Consider the following 20737-nt stretch of genomic DNA (forward strand, 5'->3'; position numbering starts at 1 on the left):
CCACGACACAAATTTTCAGCTGCTTTTATCTCAGTTGTCGGAGAACTTGTCAGAAGTTATCATGCTGATAACAGAGCAATGGAGCAGCAGTAAGACACGGCAGAGGAGAACAGAGATATACTAACCTGACCCTCCCAGCAAAAAAAAAAAAATGGCTCCTGTGGCTCTTGCCCCACCCCCTGTGATAAGAGCGGTCTTGTGCGGTGGAATGTTCCTGATGTCATCATGCCCAGAGCAGACTCCACAGACCAGGAACAGCCCACCGTTAGACCACAGCGCAGTTTTTAGGATGATTGAATATAAGATTTCTGCTCACCCTTAGACAAAAACAAACAGTTGACCAGTGCATTGCGGGCACAGAACCACTGCATGTCGAAAAACGTATTTTTGCCCGCAGTTGGGCTTTAAGTTGAGGCAATAAAGCTGCCACACAATTAGCACAGAAACAGACATGGAACTAGATGCTGGTCTACCTTAACCACTACAGATCCGCGCTATCGTCAAAAGACGTCTGCAGCGCGGACCTGAAGTGCCAGGAGGACGTCTTTGGACGTCCTATTGTTTACATTACCCGCGCGCGCCGATGGGGGGCGCGCAGCGGGTAAACACTGTCCCGGCGCATCGCTGGGAAGCCGATGCGTGTACCTGGCGGCCGCGATGTCCGCCGGGTACACGCGATCGGTGGGAACACAGCAGGGACGTGGAGCTCTGTGTGTAAACACAGAGCTCCACGTGCTGTCAGAGGAGACCGATCTGTGTCCCTTGTACATAGGGACACAGCATCGGTCACCTCCACCAGTCACCCCCCTCCCCCCACACAGTTAGAACCCAGGTAATACATTTAACCCCTTCCTCACCCCCTAGTGTTAACCCCTTCCCTACCAGTCACATTTATACAGTAATTAGTGCATTTTTATAGCACTGATCGCTGTATAAATGTGAATGGTCCCAAAATTGTGTCAAAAGTGTCCGCCGCAATATCGCAGGCCTGACAAAAAAAAAAAAAAATAAAAAAAAAATTTCGCAGATCGCCACCATTACTAGTCAAAAAAAAAAAAATCATAAATCTATCCCCTATTTTGTAGGCGCAAACCAATCAATAAACGCTTATTGCGATTTTTTTAAACAAAAATATGTAGAATACGTATCAGCCTAAACCGAGGAAAAATATATATATTTTTTTTAAAAAAATGGGATATTATTATAACAAAAAGCAAAAAATATTGTCTTTTTTTCAAAATTTTCTGTCTTTTTCTGTTTATAGCGCAAAAAATTAAAATCGCAGAGATAATCAAATACCACCAAAAGAAAGCTCTATTTGTGGGGAAAAAATTATAAAAATATAATTTGGGTACAGTGTTGTATGACTGCGCAATTGTCATTCAAAATGCGTCAGCGCTGAAAGCTGAAAATTGGTCTGGGCACGAAGGGGGTTTAAGTGCCCAGTAATGAAGTGGTTAATGTGATAGCCTGGCCAAATCATAAACACTAGTGTACTGCAAACAGTGCAACTACAGTACTGCAGATTCCAACTACACAAGAAAATGCAATGTGTGTGATCATCAAACACTTGATCTCAATCCACAGAAAACCTAAGATCATGTCTCAGCAAAGTGTTAATCAGTTAATGAAGGCTCCACAGCACATTACTAATTTAAATGAGATTCAAGTCAGCACACACTGCAATGACCGGCTCAACCAGTCTGGCCCACCATGAACTTACATAGCTGAAATGTCAGTTTACATATAAACACATACTGCACATGCTTGCAACATGTTCATGTCAGTTTAACCTTAACAAGACCAGATACAGCTGCAAGTAGAACAAGATATTATGAAGGAGTAGAATGTAGTGTAGTGAAAACAATGGCTTCCTGTACTTCCTACAATAGAATGCTTCAAAAGACTATATGGGATTTGAACGGCATTCACAATTAAACGTGCACGGATTAAAATACAATTTGCGATAAATGGTTTAAAATATTACAAAAACACAGCATATTGGCTGACAATAAACATATAATGTCTGTTGCTATATAATAAGCCTGTACTGCCCCAGAGGTCTTATAGCAAGGGTATATCGATAAATGCATCATCTAGTGGGTAGGAATATGGGACAGTGTTGGATGTGAAAGTCTCCCACACCCACCAGATAATACACTTGCTATAATACCTCTGGGACAGTACAGACATACTGCATAGCAATAGAGGTGACTGTGTATATTGTCAATCTGTGTACATTTTCGTGAATACCATTAAAATCCCATATAGTCCTTTAAAGCAGGGGTCCCCAACCACCGGGGTGTGGCCTGTCTGCAGCAAGGCCTGCAGGGGACGGGCGGCATGAGGGAGCCAGGCGGAAAAAAAAAAAAAAAAAAAAAAAGCAGGGTAGATGAGAGAAGCGGGCGGGCAGACAGGGCATCATCTCTCTTCCGTCCTCACAGCCGGGCCTCTTCAATGTCAGAGAGCTGCGGCAGGGAGCAAAGAGATGACATCTCTCACTGCCCACCCCACATCACCGCTCTCCTGGACTCACTTAGAACCGTCCACTGCACATAAGCCAGTTTCTGTGCTAAATGGACCAGTGCTGCCACCAATGCAGCGACAATCCACATCTGGTGGCACTGGCAGGCGATGTAGCAAGTGACAAGCTGCATCTGAAGGCAAGTATCGTGACAAGCTGCATCTGAAGGCAAGTGACATGCTCAGGGCTCCCGCCGATTCTGCATTATGGGGGAGTTGAACTAATTTTATATTACAATGCAATAATAGATGCATTTCAATTACCCTGACACCATAATCAACTATGGCGCCGTGATGATTGAAGTGTTAACACTAGCCATTGCCCAGACAAATTGACCGTGAAAAAAAATAAAAAAGGGGGAGGGAGACACCCTGCCAAAACAGTATCCATTAGACCTTATACGGCAGCCCGCAGTACACTGCGGCCGAAAGCCAAATCCTCGGCTGCTTGAACATCCACTTGATAACATTTTGTGAACTTATGCACTGAAGACCAGGCAGTATCCTTACAAATCTGAGCCACAGATAACTAATGGTGAGAAGCGAGGTTCCTACACCCCCGATAGAGTGAGTTCTCCCCCTGAAAGGGAGGAGCTTTATGTTTCAGACTGTAGGCCTGAATGACCAATTGATGGACCCAATGGGCAATGGAAGTCTTGGAAGCAGCCTGCCCCATCTTAGGTCCTTCTGGTAAAATAAAAAAAGGAGTCCAATCTTCGTATCTCCGCAGATCTAGACAAATAAACTAACTGTTCGCACTACATCTAAGGAGTGCAGCCGTCTCTCTTCCACCAAAAAAGGCCGAGAGAAAAAAAGAAGGCAAAATAACGTCCCAATTCAAATGAAAGGCCGACACCACTTTTGGCAAAAAGGCTGGAACAGGTCGTAAAACGACAACGTCGTGGTGAAGGATCAAGTATGGTTCCCTACACGAAAGGGCCACCAACTCCGACACCCTTCTAGCCAAGGTGATGGCCATCAGGAAGGCTAGCTTGTGTGCCTGCAAGACTAATGGAATATCCTTAATAGGCTTAAACAGTTGTTTTTGTAACATGAACAATACCAGGTTTAAGCTCCAAGTACACATAGGTGACCTAATTGGGGGAAGCAAATAGAGTTACCCCTCTGCATAAAGGTTCATATCAGTGAATGGGAGGCTAAGGGCCTTTGGAAGAATACTGACAAGGCCAAAATCTGACCCCCGATTGTACTCAAAGCCAATCTGATTTCCACAGTCGATTGTAGAAAAGAGAGTTCTGCCAATCACGTATTTCCGAGGATGCCATTTTCTGGCTTCATACCAAGCAATATAGGCTTTCCAGGTCCTACAATAGATCTTCCTAGTGACTGTTTTTCTGGCATTCACTAGGGTAGACACCACCGGTCCCGAGCTGCCACGATCCTTTAACATCCTGGCTTTAATAGCCATGCCAAATTTAGAGACTGTAAATTGGGGTGGAATTTAGGACCCCGAGACAGTAGATTGGGGTGATGCAGAAGCATCCATGGCCCATCTATTGACAATCTCACCGATCTCTGGGAACCAGGGCCTTCTGGGCCAAGCTGGTGCCACCAGGATGACAGGAACCCCCTCTTGAATCCTGCGCAACAAATGTGGGAGAGGGATCGGGAAGGGTGGCGAGCATAAACCAGGGAGAACTGATTCCATGGAACTACTAGAGCATCTGCTCTGATTGCCAGGTGATCTCTTGTTTGGGACACAAACTGCTGTAGTTTGTTGCTGAACCTGGATGCCAATAGATCGATCCCCAACACCGGCAGATTTCCGAAACACATTAAGGTGTAGGGCCCATTCCCCCGGGCAGATATGCTGGCGACTGAGATAATCTGCCTTTCAGTTCTCCACTCCCAGGTTAATATATGGTTCACCTCCTCCTGAGTTGAACGGCTCCTGGTACCAACCTGGTGGTTGATATAAGCCACTGCAGTGGCATTGTCCGACTGAACCCTGATGGGGCCGTCATGAAGCTCCGCCGTCCAGGACTGTAGGGCCAGATGTACCGCCCATAACTCCAGGATGTTGATGGGCAAGCTCTGCGCTTGGCCATTTCCCCTGAGCTGCCAGCCCCTTTAGGGTCGCTCCCCAGCCTGAGAGACTGGCGCCTGTGGTCAGTACTCTCCAAGACACCAGGAGGAAGGATCTTACAGGTTCTGATCCTGCAATCACCAGCTTAAGCGTGTCTGGGGAGATAAGGACATGGGGTAATCCAGGGCTTGTGCTCTCCTGTTCCAAGCCGACAAGAGGTCTTGTTGTATAGGCCTGGAATGGAATTGAGCATAGGGAACTGTCTCAAAGGAGGACACCATCCTTCCTAGAAGACTCATACAGCGCCGAATAGTGGGTTGCCTGGTGCCCCTTACCCGATGCACCTGACCCTTCAGGGCACAGATTTTTACGGGTGGCAGAAATACCCTTGCCTGGACCGTATCCAGGATCAGACCTAGATACTTGAGTCTCTGAGCTGGTCTCAAGGCTGACTTTTTCGTATTTATAACCCAGCCCAGGTTTTCTAAGTGCACTGTGCAGGCTACACTGTGTTTCAGGGCCTGTAGCGAGTGATCTCTGAGCAGGAGGTTGTCCAAGTATACAAGCACCAAGATCTCCTGGGCCCTTAAGACCCCGTACAGGTGCTTGTAAACACCCAGGGTGCTGTGGCAAGCCCAAAGGGCAGTGCCACAAACTGGAAATGATGTTCCTCTACTGCAAATTGCAGGAACCTCTGAAAGATAGGTATGAGTAAAAAAACGCATCATTGTCATCGATGGAGGCTGAGAAGTCTCCTATCTGGAGCCAGGCTACTACCGAGCAGACCGACTCCATCCTGAAGGATTGGATTAACAGATTTTGGTTTATGGATCTTAGGTCCAAGATTGGCCTTATGTCCCCATTTGGGTTTAGAACCGTGAACTAGTTCAAATAAAACCCTGTGCCCTCTTTCAGACACCAGAACCTCTATGATCACTCCCTGGATGCACCAACTGCTCTAGTGCTTGAAACAATAAACGTTTTCCGTAATTCCGTAAAGAACTCTTTCCTCTGGAAATCTTTTGGATAATCTTTATCCAGATCATCAATAAACGTTCCCCATGTAATGGGAACCCTGCCAATAACTTCTTACAGGGAAGCTCGGCTGACCAGCTCTTAAGCCACACAAGTGTGCGCATTGGTACAGACAAGAGAGCCAAACAATAAACCTGCTGTCTAGAATCCTTTAAAAGGCATCTACAGTAAAACACAGTGCTCAAGGAATATCTGCCCTGTTTTCATCAGGATCATCCTCCTGGTTAGGCCTGTCAGGCTGCCTGACCTGATCCTTTAAGAACTGGCACACTTCAATTGCTGCATCAGTTGGCTGAATAGCTGAACTGGCCAAAGAAAAGGAATCCTTTAATAACGACTCCAGTTTCTTGTTAACAGGGCCTTACAAGACCTGTGCGTTATTCACTGGACAAGTTAAGTTCTTGTTTAAAGGAGTTGTAAAACTTTGTGTTTTTTCACCTTAATGAATCCTATGCATTAAGGTGTAAAAACACCTTGCACTCTCGGGCCAACCAGCCCCCCAGTTTTACTTACCTGAGCCACAAACTCCGTGGGCACGATACCACAATGGTTTCCCCCAACTTGAGGTGGCTCGTCATTGGAGATTGATAACAGCTCAGCCATTGGCTCCCGCTGCTGTCAATCAAATCAAGTAATACAGTCAGCAGCTATGGCCACCAACTGTATCACGGGAGCGCACCCGCAAGCTAACCCCCTTGGGAGAGCATTTCCCAGAATGGGGGTTAGCTGTTGTGGAGAGGAGCCGAGACAGCCACAAGGGACCCCAGAAGACGAGGATCGGGGCCACACTGTGCAAAACGGAATGCACAGTGGAGGCAAGTATGGTATGTTTGTTATTTAAAAAAAATACTTTTACAACCCCTTTAACCTCCCTGGCGGTATGATTCTGTCTGGAATTACGTACCAAAAGCGGTACCATTATTTGCAAGGAAATTTGGCGTTTTATATAGTAGGCCTGTAATTCTTAGGAATAACTCACTTAAATCTGACCAAACAAGAATCTAATAGGCATCCGGGTATGACATTTTTTTAAAAACAAAATGATAAATTATAATAAATAATTATAACAAATAATAATATAATTCTAATAAAAATTATTCAATAATGTAATCAACTCAAAATCACTGAAATTTTCTCAGTTGCAGAATTGTCGCTGTCAGTTTTTTTTTTTTATGACGAATTTCCCCACAAATCGCACAATTCTGCAAGTGATTATAATTTATTATCGCTGTTTTCTAGCTGATCTAAAACCATTTTTTGACATAAAGGGACACTTTTGGTTGCTATGGACAATCTACAGTTTGCAGGGAGAAAGAAACGTTTTTATTATATAAAATGACATGTAGGGCACTGGGCAGACCACTAGGGACAAGGGGGGTGTGTTTTTTTTTACATACAGTATACTGTATAGATTACAGTACTGTATGTAAGGTGTTTGTTTACGTTTTTGAATTTGGCGCCGATCTCCGCTCCCGTGCGTCGTAACGTCGCAGGGAACGGAGATCGGCAGGAAAGGAGGACGCTGTGTGAATCGAGCAAGGTCCCGCTCGCTCACACAGCGCGGTGACATCGCTGGATCCAGGACAAGGTAAGCCAGCGCACGCTGCAGGCTCTGCATAGCTTACCCCGAGCATGACTCGGGGATACCGATCGCAGCAGAAAAAATCCACCCCGAGTCACGCTCGGGGTTACCGCTAGGAGGGTTAAGGAAGAGACTGCCGCATGTACGGCCGGGATGCTCCATTTCTTAACGAACGTTTCCTCCATGGGTTATAAAAAGGGAAAACCTCTAAGGAGGAACGAAAATCCTGTCAGGATGTTCCCAATCAGCATACACCGCCTGTTCCAATAGCGGGTGCAAGGGGAAAGCCTGTGCAGCCTGAAGAGGCTTCAGGGACCCCAAAGAGGACAAAAGAAGGCTCAGAAACCTCTCCAGGAGAAAGAACCATCTCAGTAAGCGTCTGGACCAAAAGCCTCTGCGACTGAGAGGCTTATACCAACTGGACATCTTCTGGTCCAGATTCCTCAGAAGCAGATTTTTAAAATATTCTTTTACATGCTTGGATGACTGGCACGAAAATGAAAAATCTCAGTCAACAGTACATAAAGGCTCAGTTCACCTTTGTGACCATGTTTCTATGACAGGCATATTTAGGGTATACCATGAAATATGGGTATGTCATGTAGGCTCATAGGACAGTCAGAGGAGAATGGAAATGCCTCCTACAAGCTTTAACTATTGCTTGGCTGGACACTAAAAGAAGTCACAAGACTGCTCTAGCTGTTGATGAGAAAAGGTATTTAGCAGTTCATATTTACTAAACATTATTATTATTTTTTTTTTTTTTTTTTTTTTGAGAGAGCTGCAACACCTAGATCAAGAGAACTTTTACACAGACTGTCATCTATTCAGGTGTTTGTGGGGTCTGCGCTTATTGGTTTTGTATGTTTGGATAGATTTACATAAAATAATTGCATTTCCATGTTCTGTGTACAGTGGGAGACCAGATATAGTAAATGCAGGGTCCTGGGTTTAGGAACACTTAAAGCGGAGCTCCACCCAAACAGGGGCAGTTCCGCTTTAAGCCCTCCTCCCAAGTCTTTTTTTTGGGGGGTGGGTACCTAGTTGACAGGTACCCGCTCCCACTTCTGGCCGGACTGCATAAGTGATCCAAGCAGAAGTTCTCCCCCTCCCCTCCCTGCAATCCTCTGGGACATGTCACAGGTCCCAGGAGATTGCCCAGCCCTTCAGGAGGCACAGCGCTACTCATGCATGCCCAGTGCGCACCTGGCTCTGAAGGCGCAAGCTGTCACAGCCGGTTGCACACACTTGTAATGTCGGCGCCGGCGAAAATAGAGGCCAAGGATTGAGGGTTTGGGGGGCCACATCCCTGGATCCTGGGACAGATGAGTGTGTATTATTAGGGCTGCAACTAACGATTATTTTCATAATCGATTGGTTGGCCGATTAATCGGATAATAGCCTTAAAAAAAAAAAAAAAAATGCATTTTTACATTTTGTTGGGCAGATTACAAAACACAAATTGCCGCAAAAACACATTACATGCTTTTCTGCAGCTTCTCCATTGAAGTAGATTGAACCAAAAACTAAATGGCACCGTCTTGCGTTAAAAAGTCCTTGCCCTTTCCAAATACGCAAAAAAATCATGGATGTGAACGTGTCCCATAGGATACATGTAAATTAACTGTAGTGTGTTTCTGCCAAAAGCACCAAAAAACACAGAGGTGTGCACCCAGGCCTGAGATATTTCATAACATAATGGGGTAAAAAAAAAAAAAAAATAAGTACAAAAAGAGCAAATAATCGCTACTGTAAGGGGTTCATTTTTTTTCTGTGGGACAGTGAAAGTAAAGTAGCGATTTGCTTTTTTGTACTATAAAGGGCTAATTTTAGTTTTTTTAACCCCATTATGTTACTGGCCGATTAATCGATTATGAAAATTGTAATCGATTAGTTGTTTCAGCCCTAGTGTTTATTACACTTTTTGTAGTTGCTGACTTTCAATAAAACACAAAAATGTCTGGAGCTCCTCTTTAAAGATGCATGGCAAGGTCTTCCTCCAGCGTTGTGTCTAGGTCTCTGATGCCATTTGGGATACCTGACGTGGGTAGCAGGGCATCATCATTTCGCATCTAGGCAAGAATGGGGGAAGAGGGGCAGGCTGGACCAATATGCTCCAATATAAAGAAATTTAATAAAATAAAAAAAATATATATATATATATATATAAAGAAATGTAATATATTATTTTAGGATGAAGGAGTTTGCTTTAATGTAATGGCTGTGACAAGGGAGGCCACACTACTCCATTATAATGGCCCCAATCACCACGTAGTATATGAAGGTAGAGGCCCAGCAGTCTCCTGTATACCTGGATACACCTCTCATCGCCTCCATACCCCATCAAACAGCTCCCATCGCCTCCATACCCCATCAAGCAGCTCCCATCGCCTCCATACCCCATCATACACCTCCATACCCCATCAAACAGCTCCCATCACCTCCATACCCCATCATACACCTCCCATCGCCTCCATACCCCATCATACAGCTCCATACCCCATCAAACAGCTCCCATCGCTTCGATACCCCATCATACACCGCCATACCCCATCATACACCTCCCATCGCCTCCATACCCCATCATACACCGCCATACCCCATCATACACTTCCATACAGCATCATTCAGATCCCATCACCTCCATACCCCATCATACACCTCCTTCCCCCATCATACAGCTCCCATCGCCTCCATACCCCATCATACACCTCCCATCACCTCCATACCCCATCATACACCTCCCATCACCTCCATACCCCATCATACACCATCATTCAGATCCCATCACCTCCATACCCCATCATACACCTCCTTCCCCCATCATACAGCTCCCATCGTCTCCATACCCCATCATACACCTCCCATCACCTCCATACAGCTCCATACCCCATCATACACCTCCCATCACCTCCATACCCCATCATACACCTCCATACCCCATCATACACCTCCCATCGCCTCCATACCCCATCATACATCTCCATACCCCATCATACCCCATCACACACCTCCATACCCCATCATACACCTCCCATCACCTCCATACCCCATCACACACCTCCATACCCCATCATACACCTCCCATCACCTCGATACCCCATCACACACCTCCATACCCCATCACACACCTCCCATCACCTCCATACCCCATCATACAGCATCATTCAGATCCCATCACCTCCATACACCTCCATACAGCATCATTCAGATCCCATCACCTCCATACCCCATCATACACCTCCCATCACCTCCATACCCCATCATACAGCTCCCATCGCCTCCATACCCCATCATACACCTCCATACAGCATCATTCAGCTCCCATCACCTCCATACAGCATCATACACCTCCCATCACCTCCATACAGCATCATATACCTCCATATAGCATCATACACCTCCATACACCTCCCATCACCTCCATACAGCATCATACACCTCCATATAGCATCATACACCTCCATATAGCATCATACACCTCCCATCACCTCCATACCCCATCATACACCTCTATACAGCACTATTCAGCTCCCATCACCTCCCATCACCTCCATACAGCATTATTCACCTCCCATCACCTCCATACAGCATAATACACCTCCATACCCATCCATCATAGACCTCCCATCACCTCCATACAGCATCATACACCTCCCATCACCTCTATACAGCATTATTCACCTCCCATCACCTCCATACAGCATAATACACCTCCCATCACCTCCATACCCATCCATCATAGACCTCCCATCACCTCTATACAGCATTATTCACCTCCCATCACCTCCATACCCTATAATACACCTCCCATCACCTTCATACACCATGATGAGCCATGCCAGGCCTGCCATCAGGAAGCAGCACACAGACTCTGCACTATGACACGCTTCTAACCACTATGAACACACAAGGACTCACCCCGGGCCTCTGATGTGGGATAGAGCTTCTCAGCTTTATTGAGGAATTTTCGGGCCTTCTCCCGGTGCCCGGTTAGCAGCGCTGTTTTGGCGATCAGTAAACACCGATTAGCCTCATCCTTATTACTCTCCATGATCCCGGGGCTCCTCTACCCCTCCAGCCCCGGTACTAAGCTCACACAGTGACAGCACACACAGCGACAGAGGGGAGGGCTAATGTATACCAGCCCCTCCTTTCAAGAAAAACCTTCGGTCCGCCGCCATCTTTGTACACCCGGCGACAATATAAACTGGAAAAAAAACTTGACAGCGCCATCTTTGTATACCCGGTAATAATGTATACTGGCCCCTCGGTTCAAGAAAGACCTCCCGCCGCCATCTTTAATACCCAAGAATAGTGTACAGTATACAGATCCTCCTTATAAAAAAAAAAAAAAAACCTTTGGCCGCCGCCATCTTAGCACACCCAGAGCGCGGGTGTAGTGTCACCGTTTGCTCCCTATCGCAGAATGCAGCCTAAGTCACGTGGCGCCGAACTGCGCATGCGCAATGCGTTCCAACGCCAAATGCGATGCGTTCCAGGGGATTCACGACACTACCCTTCAGTGAACCCATCACAATTTGTGACGGAAGTGACGAGGAACCATACACAGAGCGGGGGGGGGGGTGCGGGAGAGAAAGACACATACAGATGTAATGAGAACCATACAAAGAGGGGGGGCCGAAAAAAAGAGACATGCACATGTAATGAGAACTATACACGGAGCGGGGGGAGAGATAAAGAGACATGCAGATACAGTATGGTTCTCATTACATCTGTATGTCTCTTTCTCTCCCGCCCCCGCTCGGTGTATGGTTCCTCGTCACTTCCGTGACAAATTGTGATGGGTTCACTGAAGGGTAGTGTCGTAAATCCCCTGGAGCGCATCGCATTTGCCGTTGGAACGGATTGCGCATGCGCAGTTGGCCGCCACGTGACTTCCGCAGCATTCTGCGATAGGGAGCAGAATATGACACTGCACCGGAAATGTTCTTTCCCGACATGGACGTGATGAATCCGTGCACCACGCCCCCATCCTCGGGGCAGAGCGGGTTCAATCCAGTAACAGTAGGGCAAATTATTATTACAGGGGGGTGAGACCCCTAGTGGGCTTGTGTGTGTGGTTATACACACTAACCCTTTCCTCTCCACTCATCCCTTATTGTAAGGCAGGGGTCTCCAAACTGTGGCCCGGTTTGCTTGCATTTATCCGGCCCCTTGGGGCATTATTTATTCCACGTATATGAGAAATTATTTTGCCCTCTAACTCCAGAAATGGAGCATAATTCCTGCCACTGACATCACCAATGGGACACTATTCCTCCCCCTAATACCAAAGATGGGACACGGTTTACTCCCACTGATGCCAGCATTATTTTTATTCCTGCTGGCCACAGTCCGGCCCCCCTAAAATCTTAAGGACAGTAAACTGGCCCTTTGTTTAGAAAGTTTGGAGACCCCTGTTGTAAGGTGACCAGATTTTTTAAATAAAATTCGGGGACATATTTTTTTTTTACTAGTGTAGCACTACCCCGGAGGAGCTGCTGGTTTGTTTTGGGTGGCACGTTACCTCATGGCTCTTCCGAATTCCTAGGGGGTGCATATAGCTGTAGCGCTACCCCCGAAGGAGCCGCAGATTTGTTTTGGGATCTACTCTCTTGGTTTGGCTCACCCCTGTTTATTGACTCGAACCCTCCCTTGACACATCAGAAATCTGGTGGGTAAGGTATTGTGACCTCTGCTGGGCCGGGGTCACAATAGCAGGCATGCAATATACAGTGACAATATAACAATAGTGTTACCTGCTTTCAGGGAAGGTCCCCCCAGACGAGAAAATACACTCCACACAGTGAATATACTTCAATCAGGAAAGGTGAGTTTACTGTATATGAACTTAAAGCGGAGGTTCACCCTCAAAATGAGCTTTCCAGCATCCTTAAAGCGGAAGTAAACCCATCAATTTAACAGTTTGAAAAAGCAGTTACATTCCTGGCATGCCGGGAATGCTAACTGTCACATTGGTTGTGCTCTCAACCAAACTGTCAAACCATCCAATGGCAGGTGTCATAACTGATCTCATGTGCAGCATCATGGCAGTTGAAGATTAAACAGAGGCCAAGACGTGCCTTAGCAGCCGTCAATCAACTCCTCTTCGCTTAGAAACGCCCATTCCCCGCAGGATTCCCCGCTCGGAGCCGGAAAACAAGGGCTCATATAACGATAAGTACAAGTAAAAAAAAAAAAAAAAAACAGCATACTGCAGATGTTAGCAGTATGCTACAGCTAATGTCAAAAAGAAAAAGCATAGGTTCAGATCACAAACAAACAACTGTTAGACAATATCTCGCTATGATTCCGCAAGAGCCCTTGCAGGAATCAGCAATCAATATGTGCTAAGTAAAGGTTTAAACTAAAGAATGGTACCATTCACTTAACTAAGCTAGGCAGTCTATGCTTGCGAGCGCCCTCTAGCGGGCAGTCCTGTAAACAGTTAGAGCTCACGTTGCGGCCGGTTGGTGCACATTAAACTTATAATCTACAAATGTCAATTGATGAATGAAGCTACACAACAGAGTATCTGGAACAGTAAACGTTGGTGAACTGATCGCTTGTCAGCGTCAGTCACTTCTATGGACACTTAAATGGTAATTAAGGCCTCCAAGTCTCAGCGGGAGGCCGACGTGATGTGGTCACCCTAAAGGTGGGTGTCACACTGGAAGAAGAAGACCAGACTCAATGGCGTCTGTTCCATAAGTACCCTCTCCCAGCATGCCCAGCGAGGACACTCCCTCCTGATTGGCTGCTGGTAAAGGACACCCAAGCCTCAACTCCTTTGCTGCCACCTGTCGTCCTGGGGTGGGATAACACCCCAGCAACAACAGAATGAGCCCACAGTACAGCTAAGCTGAAACAGAGACCCTACTTTATCATTGTAACTGGAATCAGAGTCATTAGCACTCTGATCACCCTCTAAATTTCAATAGAACCGGTACTTGGAAGTAACCAGGCGCTACACTAGTAATGGCGGCAATCTGCGACTCTCTGCCCATCGTCACCCACCTCACAGCCTGTCAAGTCTTACTCTCTGGGCCTCGGCTACTACTGGGTGGGGAGCGGAGGAAGATCACTCCACCAGGAAAGGCAAGGAGATAAGCAGGCAGGCGGCTGGCCGGGACTTGAGCCAAGGCAAAAGAACATGCGAGCGGAGCTTAATGGGCATGCACCCGAAACTGAAGGAATATGACCTCCGCTCCGACCAGCACATGATCATCAGAAAGGGGCACCGATAATGAAAAAAATATACCCCCCTAAGCTAGTAGGAGCGGGGGGTGTAATTCAGAATTCTTTTTTATTAATTATGCACTGACTGTCTTTGAAATTGCCTCAGCCCCTGTTCAAATCCAATCTGGGGACAGACTTGGTCTGGAGACAGTGTCCTCAACCCGGGGACTGTCCCCGGGTTGTTTACCCCCTTCAGGACCAGGCCTTTTTTTTGCTATTTTTGCTATTCAACTGTAGCACCCTCTACCATAGGTAGGTGCTAGAAGTGAGGATTTTTGTGATAGCTGTCAGGCAGGTAAATTTAAGCAGGCCTATGTGCAAGCTAGGTGTGCTTGTTTTTGATCTGGAGGGCAGGGAGTGGTTAGTGTAGCAGTGGGTGTGACCACCTGTACTTCAGTTCTTGTGCACCTCCCCTGCTTCCAGGGAGAATGTTCTGGAAGGGGGGCAGGGCTGGGGATTGTAGTGACAGGGAGCTTGTGTGAGGAGCCCCCTGGAATTGGCAGGGGGCAGGCCTCCTACTTAAACTTAGGTCCAGCCCACTGGAGGGAGTTGTTGGCTGGGAGAAGTGAAGAATGGGTGCTAGATTGCAGCAGGAGGTCCATCCCCATCTTAGGGCAGTGCACACCTTAGCGGAGGAGCCCAGGAGCTGGGAGGGAGCCATGTCTTTGCACGGTCATGGAAGAGGTATCCTGGAACAGAGGGGCTGGTGAAGCGATTGGAATGCATGTCCGGTTAAGTTCTTCACCATGGACATTTAGAGCAGGAGAAGGTCTGTGAGTGAGTCCCAGTGGATATCTGGAAAAGGCATGCCAGGGGAGTTGGGTGCAAGGCCAGAGGAGAGACTGTGGGGGTTTGTGTCAAATTGATGTGGCCTGCGGGCGCAGGATTTGCAAGTCGGGCTAGATGGGATCAGTAGTCCACCAACTAACTCAAGCTTCTAAATACGTAGGCTGCAAGAAGGGGTACTGCAGGCCACTGGCCTATTGACAAGTCAGCAAGTTCAGAAAGCCCCTGGGATTATTCAGAGTGTTCCCTGGGATAATGAAAAGATGATGGGGCGAAAAGACTAACATGTTACAGTGGAAGTTTTATGCAGGAGTAGAGAAGTCCTGTGAGTAACAGTCTGCAGGAGTTGATGCAGAGGAGGAGCAATAGTCTGCATGAGTTATGCAGGGGAAGTGACTGTAAGGCCCCGTACACACGACCAAACATGTATGCTGAAACTGGTCCGCGGGCCAGTTTCAGCATACATGTTCGGTCGTGTGTGGGCGCGAGCGGGCCGAATTCCAGCAAACATTTGCCCGCCGGGCCTTTTCCCAGCAGACAAATATTCCTGGACGTGTTTTAAAACCGTCCGCTGGAATCCTGCCCGCTCGGACATGTACGGTCGTCAGTACAGACCTACCGTACATGTCCAGGCGCCCGCTGTCCCTCGCATGCGTCGAATGACTTCGACGCATGCGTGGAAGCCTTTAAATGGCAGGCCCGCCCACGTCTCCGCGTCATCGCCGCGTCATCGTCGCGGCGACGACGCGGACACGCCCCGCGTATTGTTTACGCGTGGACTTCTGTACGATGGTGTGTACAACCATCGTACAGAAGCCCTCTGGCAGACATGTACGGTGAAAACGGTCCGACGGACCGCTTTCACCGTACATGTTTGTTCGTGTGTACCCGGCCTAAATGTTAGAGTCCATCAGTTCTTCAAAAGCTCAATTCATTTAATCAATTCTTTAACCATGATGACAAAGTGATCTGTTTTATGGGCATCCCATATCCCTTTCCCTCAACCAAGTTATATCCCCCAAATAAACAAAACAAAGCAAAGTGACTGTTCATTGTCTCTGAGAGTGATATATGGAGGTCTGGCAGCAGGGTGATATGGTGGATGTTAGTAACTAGTAGCAACCATCCGCTACACAGCACTGCACTTTTTTAACTGGTAATTGCTCAGTCAACCCTAAAACCCTGTACACACGGCCCACAATCTCATCAGGAAAAAAACTTTGGGCCTAATCCACAGCCAGCGGCGCAAATTAAGTTACTCAAAACTTATGTCATTTAAGTTATGGCGTCCTAATTTGGTGTCGTAAGTGCCGTATCCACAGCGCATTTGCGCACAAAATTGCGCAAGCGTAACTTAAATCCCGAGGCGTAAGGCGGGGTTATTGCAAGTGGGAAGGAAGTGGGCGTGCTTCATTGTAATGAGCCGTGACCCCATGCAAATGAAGGGCTGGCCGTACTGCGCATGCACGCACAAATCTGCTTCTCACTGGGCATGTGCAGAACTTGGCTTGAGAGTGAGATAGGTAAAAGGCCAAGCGTACTTAGTTTGAGGATCGCCCTGTGTATAAATAGCCCCAGACAAACACACTTCCCTTGCAAAAGTATTTCCCTGTGTTACCCTTCCTAGAGCAAGTTGCTTCTGCTCTGAACGTTTGTCGGTGTTTGTTGGTGAGTTGTGTGTGATAGAGAAGTTTTGGAGGAGTATTAGATTGTAGTTGGTGTTTGTTTCTGCTTAGTGTATTTTCTGTTTGTTTTTTTCTGAGTGTATTTTTTTTTTCTGATTGTATTTTGTGTTTGTTTTTTGCTGATTGTATTTTGTGTTTGTTTTTTGCGTGTTTGTTTTTGAATTTGTAGTAGCTGTCTGCTTGTGTGTTTTGCTTTTTGTGTGTTTCTTCTGTGAGTTTTTTTGTTTGTTTGTTGTGTGTGTATTTTTGTTTGTTTGTCCTGTGAGTTTATTCTTGTTGCTGAGTGGTGTCTGTGATGGCACCCAAGCGCAGGAAGCTCAATTTTAATCAGGCAGAGAAGCAAATTCTTGCTTGGGCCATCGTCCTATATGGGCGATATTTACATGGCCCTGATAGCCGGAACACCTCCCCGGCCCAGAGGAAGGCGATAATAAAAAAGATTACGGATCAGATCAATGCGGCGGGGGGGGGGGGGAGACGAGGACCCCCGCTGGCATCCAAAAAAAGATCAACGATCTAAAGAGCGTGGTCCGTAACAAGGTGGCAAAGATCAATGCCCATACCACGGGCACTGGAGGAGGGGGACCCTGTCCCATCCGTCTGAGTGAGGAGGAATGGGCAGTGGCCCGGTGTTTCCAGCCAGAGCAGGTGGTGGGCCTGCGTGGATATCAGTCAGATGTTGCTGTGAGGCCAGGTACGTTTTTGGTTTTTCTATCTGGTGATTAGCATGTGTGGGTGGGGGAAGGGAAGATGTGCCAAGTGTGTGGATCCTCAAACCTGTGATTGTTTTGTGTCCTCCACAGATGACCAGGAGGTTGCTGGGCCATCAGGCCAGGCTGCTGCACCACCACAAGGACAAGAGGCTGCTGATGAGTCCCAAGAAGGGCAGGATTCCCCAGGGGATGGGAGTGGCCAAACCTCCCCTCATGAGGAGGTTGAGGGGGGGGGAGGATGAGGGGGTGGAGGAAGAAGATCTGCAGATTGGCAGAGAAGTCCTTTTGGCCTCGGATAGTATGACCTTTGAGGCTACCCCTGAGGCTACCCCAGAGCCTACCCCAGAGGCTGGAAGCAGTCAGGCCACCATCAGGGGTAGCCCCTCCCACTCCTCCCCCAACAGGCCGCAACCCACAAGGGTCACTCTCTCCCCTCCTCCCAGGCCACAAGCCTCAGGGGCAGGCAGGATGGTTACCCAGGAGACCAGGGGGGTGGCCGAGCGTCTGCCATCTGGGTCAGATAAAAGAGACTCTGACCCAGATGGAGCACAGCCTGGTTGCAATGAAGGAGTCACTCAGTGATGGGGCCACAAACTCATTGGCGGTCATCATATGCTTGTGTGAGCTGCAGACCGCCACAACAGGCGTGGCCCAGGAGGTGACTGCCCTGACCCAGGCTGTGCAGGACAATACCAGGGCTGGCCAGGCCAATACGGCTGCCCTCACTCTCTGTCTCACAAGGATAGCAGTGGCCTTGGAGGGCAGGCCAGCAGGAGGACAGTCACCAGGGGAGGCTCCTCCTTCCCCTGCTCCCCCCCCCCCCCCATGAAGATACATCCTCCCCTGCTCACCCCCCCCCCATGAAGATACTCCCTCCCCTGCTCACACACCCCCATGAAGATCCTCCGGTTGGCCGTGCCCGTGGGCGGCCCAGACGTAGCAATCGCCGCCGCAATTAATTTGCAGGGGTACTTTTGTTTTTTTATGTAGCACTGACCCCCGAAGGAGCTGCTGGTTTAATTTGGGCCTGCACTCTACCAATAAACCCCACTAACTTGGCTCAATCCCCTTGGCACAGCTGTGATGCAATGCAATACAATACAATGTAAGACAATACAAAATACCTGTATTATAACCCCAGGATCCACTGACTGCACTTGGAGTGAGAAAAACAGTACGCCACAACAACTGGATACTTAACCAGAGATATATTTTACTGTGAAATATGCAAAGAAGTGATTACAGTAATTGTGCTGTCATCCCAACGTAAGACGACAGCACAATTGATTTAAACATAAGCTATTTGAAAACAGTATACATAAACATTTTATACCTGGGAGCTCCCCCTACTTTATTAGCTATGCGTGAGATCTCACTTAAAGTACTTGGTCTTGGATCTTCTTTTCTTCGCTAGCTAAAGTGATTTGTAATCCACAGTTTTGATGAGTCAAATTGAAGTGAAAATGCTCCTGGTGTAACTGCAACAACTATTTTAAAATCGCTTGAAATGTCAAATTAGATAGGCCTCAAGCCTTCTCAGTTTCAGTTCCTCTGTGGAACTATAAATCCCAGTGAGGCCTGTATATGAGTCTAACTGCGTGTAAACTTAGCAAACTGTCAGTCGTGACCCGCTCACCCACTGGATCGGAGCTCCGGGTAGTAACTTTTGTTCAGGGTCCTGTGACTGCAACTTGCTTCTCCGTCAGCTCTGTTCAGCTCAGCTGGATGGATCCGGTTCTCCGATGCTCGGATGAGTGTCTCTCGGTCTCTGCAATCCGGCCACTGTCCTCTAGCTCTCCGAGCTCAGCCTTCGCTCCCCAGCAGCTCGGCATCAGCATCCAGAAGGCTTTTTTGTTTACACTCCTGTCTCCCCTCGTCTCCAAGGCAACCCAAAATCCTCAACCAAACATCTCTCTGCATTACCAGTATTTGGGTCTCTCCTCGTCTCCAAGGCAACCAAAATACTAAACAAAACATCTCTCTGCATTACCAGTATTTGGTCACTAGATGGCTCCAAATACTTAAACATAGCAATGTCCATAGACGTTGTATTAAAGTATGCAAACACACATCAATATACAAGAATGTCAGCGCTACACACTCCCCCTACTTTATCTCTTTGGTCCTCCAAAGAGGTTCAAATTGCTAACTCTATTCTGCATTTTAGCCTCTATATGGTTATACAATACAGACAGAGGAGCTTCCCACCAATTGTCATATGATGGGGAGCTATCCTGTGCACTCACAGCTGATACTACTGTGTCTGGTACAGGTGTGCCAAGGGGTGAGGTGGGGTTGTCCCTTACTGAATCAAAAGTAGAGGGACCAGACAGTTCAAGGTTTCTTTTGCTGACAAACTGAGATGCTTCAGAGCATTCACCCAATGTATCATAAGTCAGTCTGCGTGGTGGGCGAATGTCTCTCTTTGCACTTTCGGGGTATCCATTCCTTTTTGACAAATGTCGTCATCCCTCCTCTCAGTGACTAAAAATGGAGAGTAAATAAGAGTACTGGGCTCGTCGGCAAGATAAGTTGCCGGCACAAATTCTGGGGCCTCTGCCCTGAGAGTTCCGTTATTATCCTCCTCTACTTCTGAAGAGATATCAGTGTCTGTTTCTGAAGTTTCCGGAGGCCACAGCCAACTCATCTCCACTTCCTCATCTTCATCTGTAGAGGGTGCAAGCTGAGATCTGGTTATTGGCCTACACACATCGGTGGATGTGGATGGGAATTCCTCCTCTGTGCTTATCCTGACTGCCTCAGTGAGAGGTAAAAGGTGATTCCGATGCCAGGTTTTTATTGGCCCAGTGTTTCCTTCTGGCTTGATTTCATACACTGGGAGCCCTGGTGGAAGTTTCCTACACACAACATAAGGCTGTGATCTCCAACGATCAGCCAACTTATGTTTGCCTGGGATATCTAGATTCCTCAGCAAAACCCGGTCACCTGGTTGAAGATCCTGAACTCTTACTTTCAGGTCAAAGTTTCTCTTGTTCCTGTTGACTCTGGAGTTCGAGGTGGCTTGAGCCTGCTCGTAAGCTATCTTCAGGCTCCTCCGCAGCCTGTCCACATACCCTCTATGGGAGGTCTCTGATGTGTGATCCAAGGAGGAACCAAAAGCCAG

General features: G+C 47.5%; 1 protein-coding gene across 2 annotated transcripts in view; it reads right to left on the bottom strand.

Moving 5' to 3' along the window:
• The window catches only part of DNAJB14 (DnaJ heat shock protein family (Hsp40) member B14), a 41920-nt gene extending 30327 nt beyond the window's left edge, over positions 1-11593 (bottom strand). The window contains exon 1 of one of the 2 annotated variants that reach the window (XM_040328549.1): positions 11548-11593. In XM_040328549.1, coding sequence (XP_040184483.1) covers positions 11548-11563 — 16 coding nt within the window. In that variant the 5' untranslated portion in view covers positions 11564-11593. Of the gene's footprint in view, positions 1-11108; positions 11398-11547 lie in introns of those variants that run through there. The other variant, XM_040328541.1, reaches the window with a different exon arrangement.
• Positions 11594-20737: the final 9144 nt, after the last annotated feature.

Source organism: Rana temporaria, chromosome 1, assembly GCF_905171775.1.
Source record: "Rana temporaria chromosome 1, aRanTem1.1, whole genome shotgun sequence".
Lineage (NCBI taxonomy): Eukaryota > Metazoa > Chordata > Amphibia > Anura > Ranidae > Rana > Rana temporaria.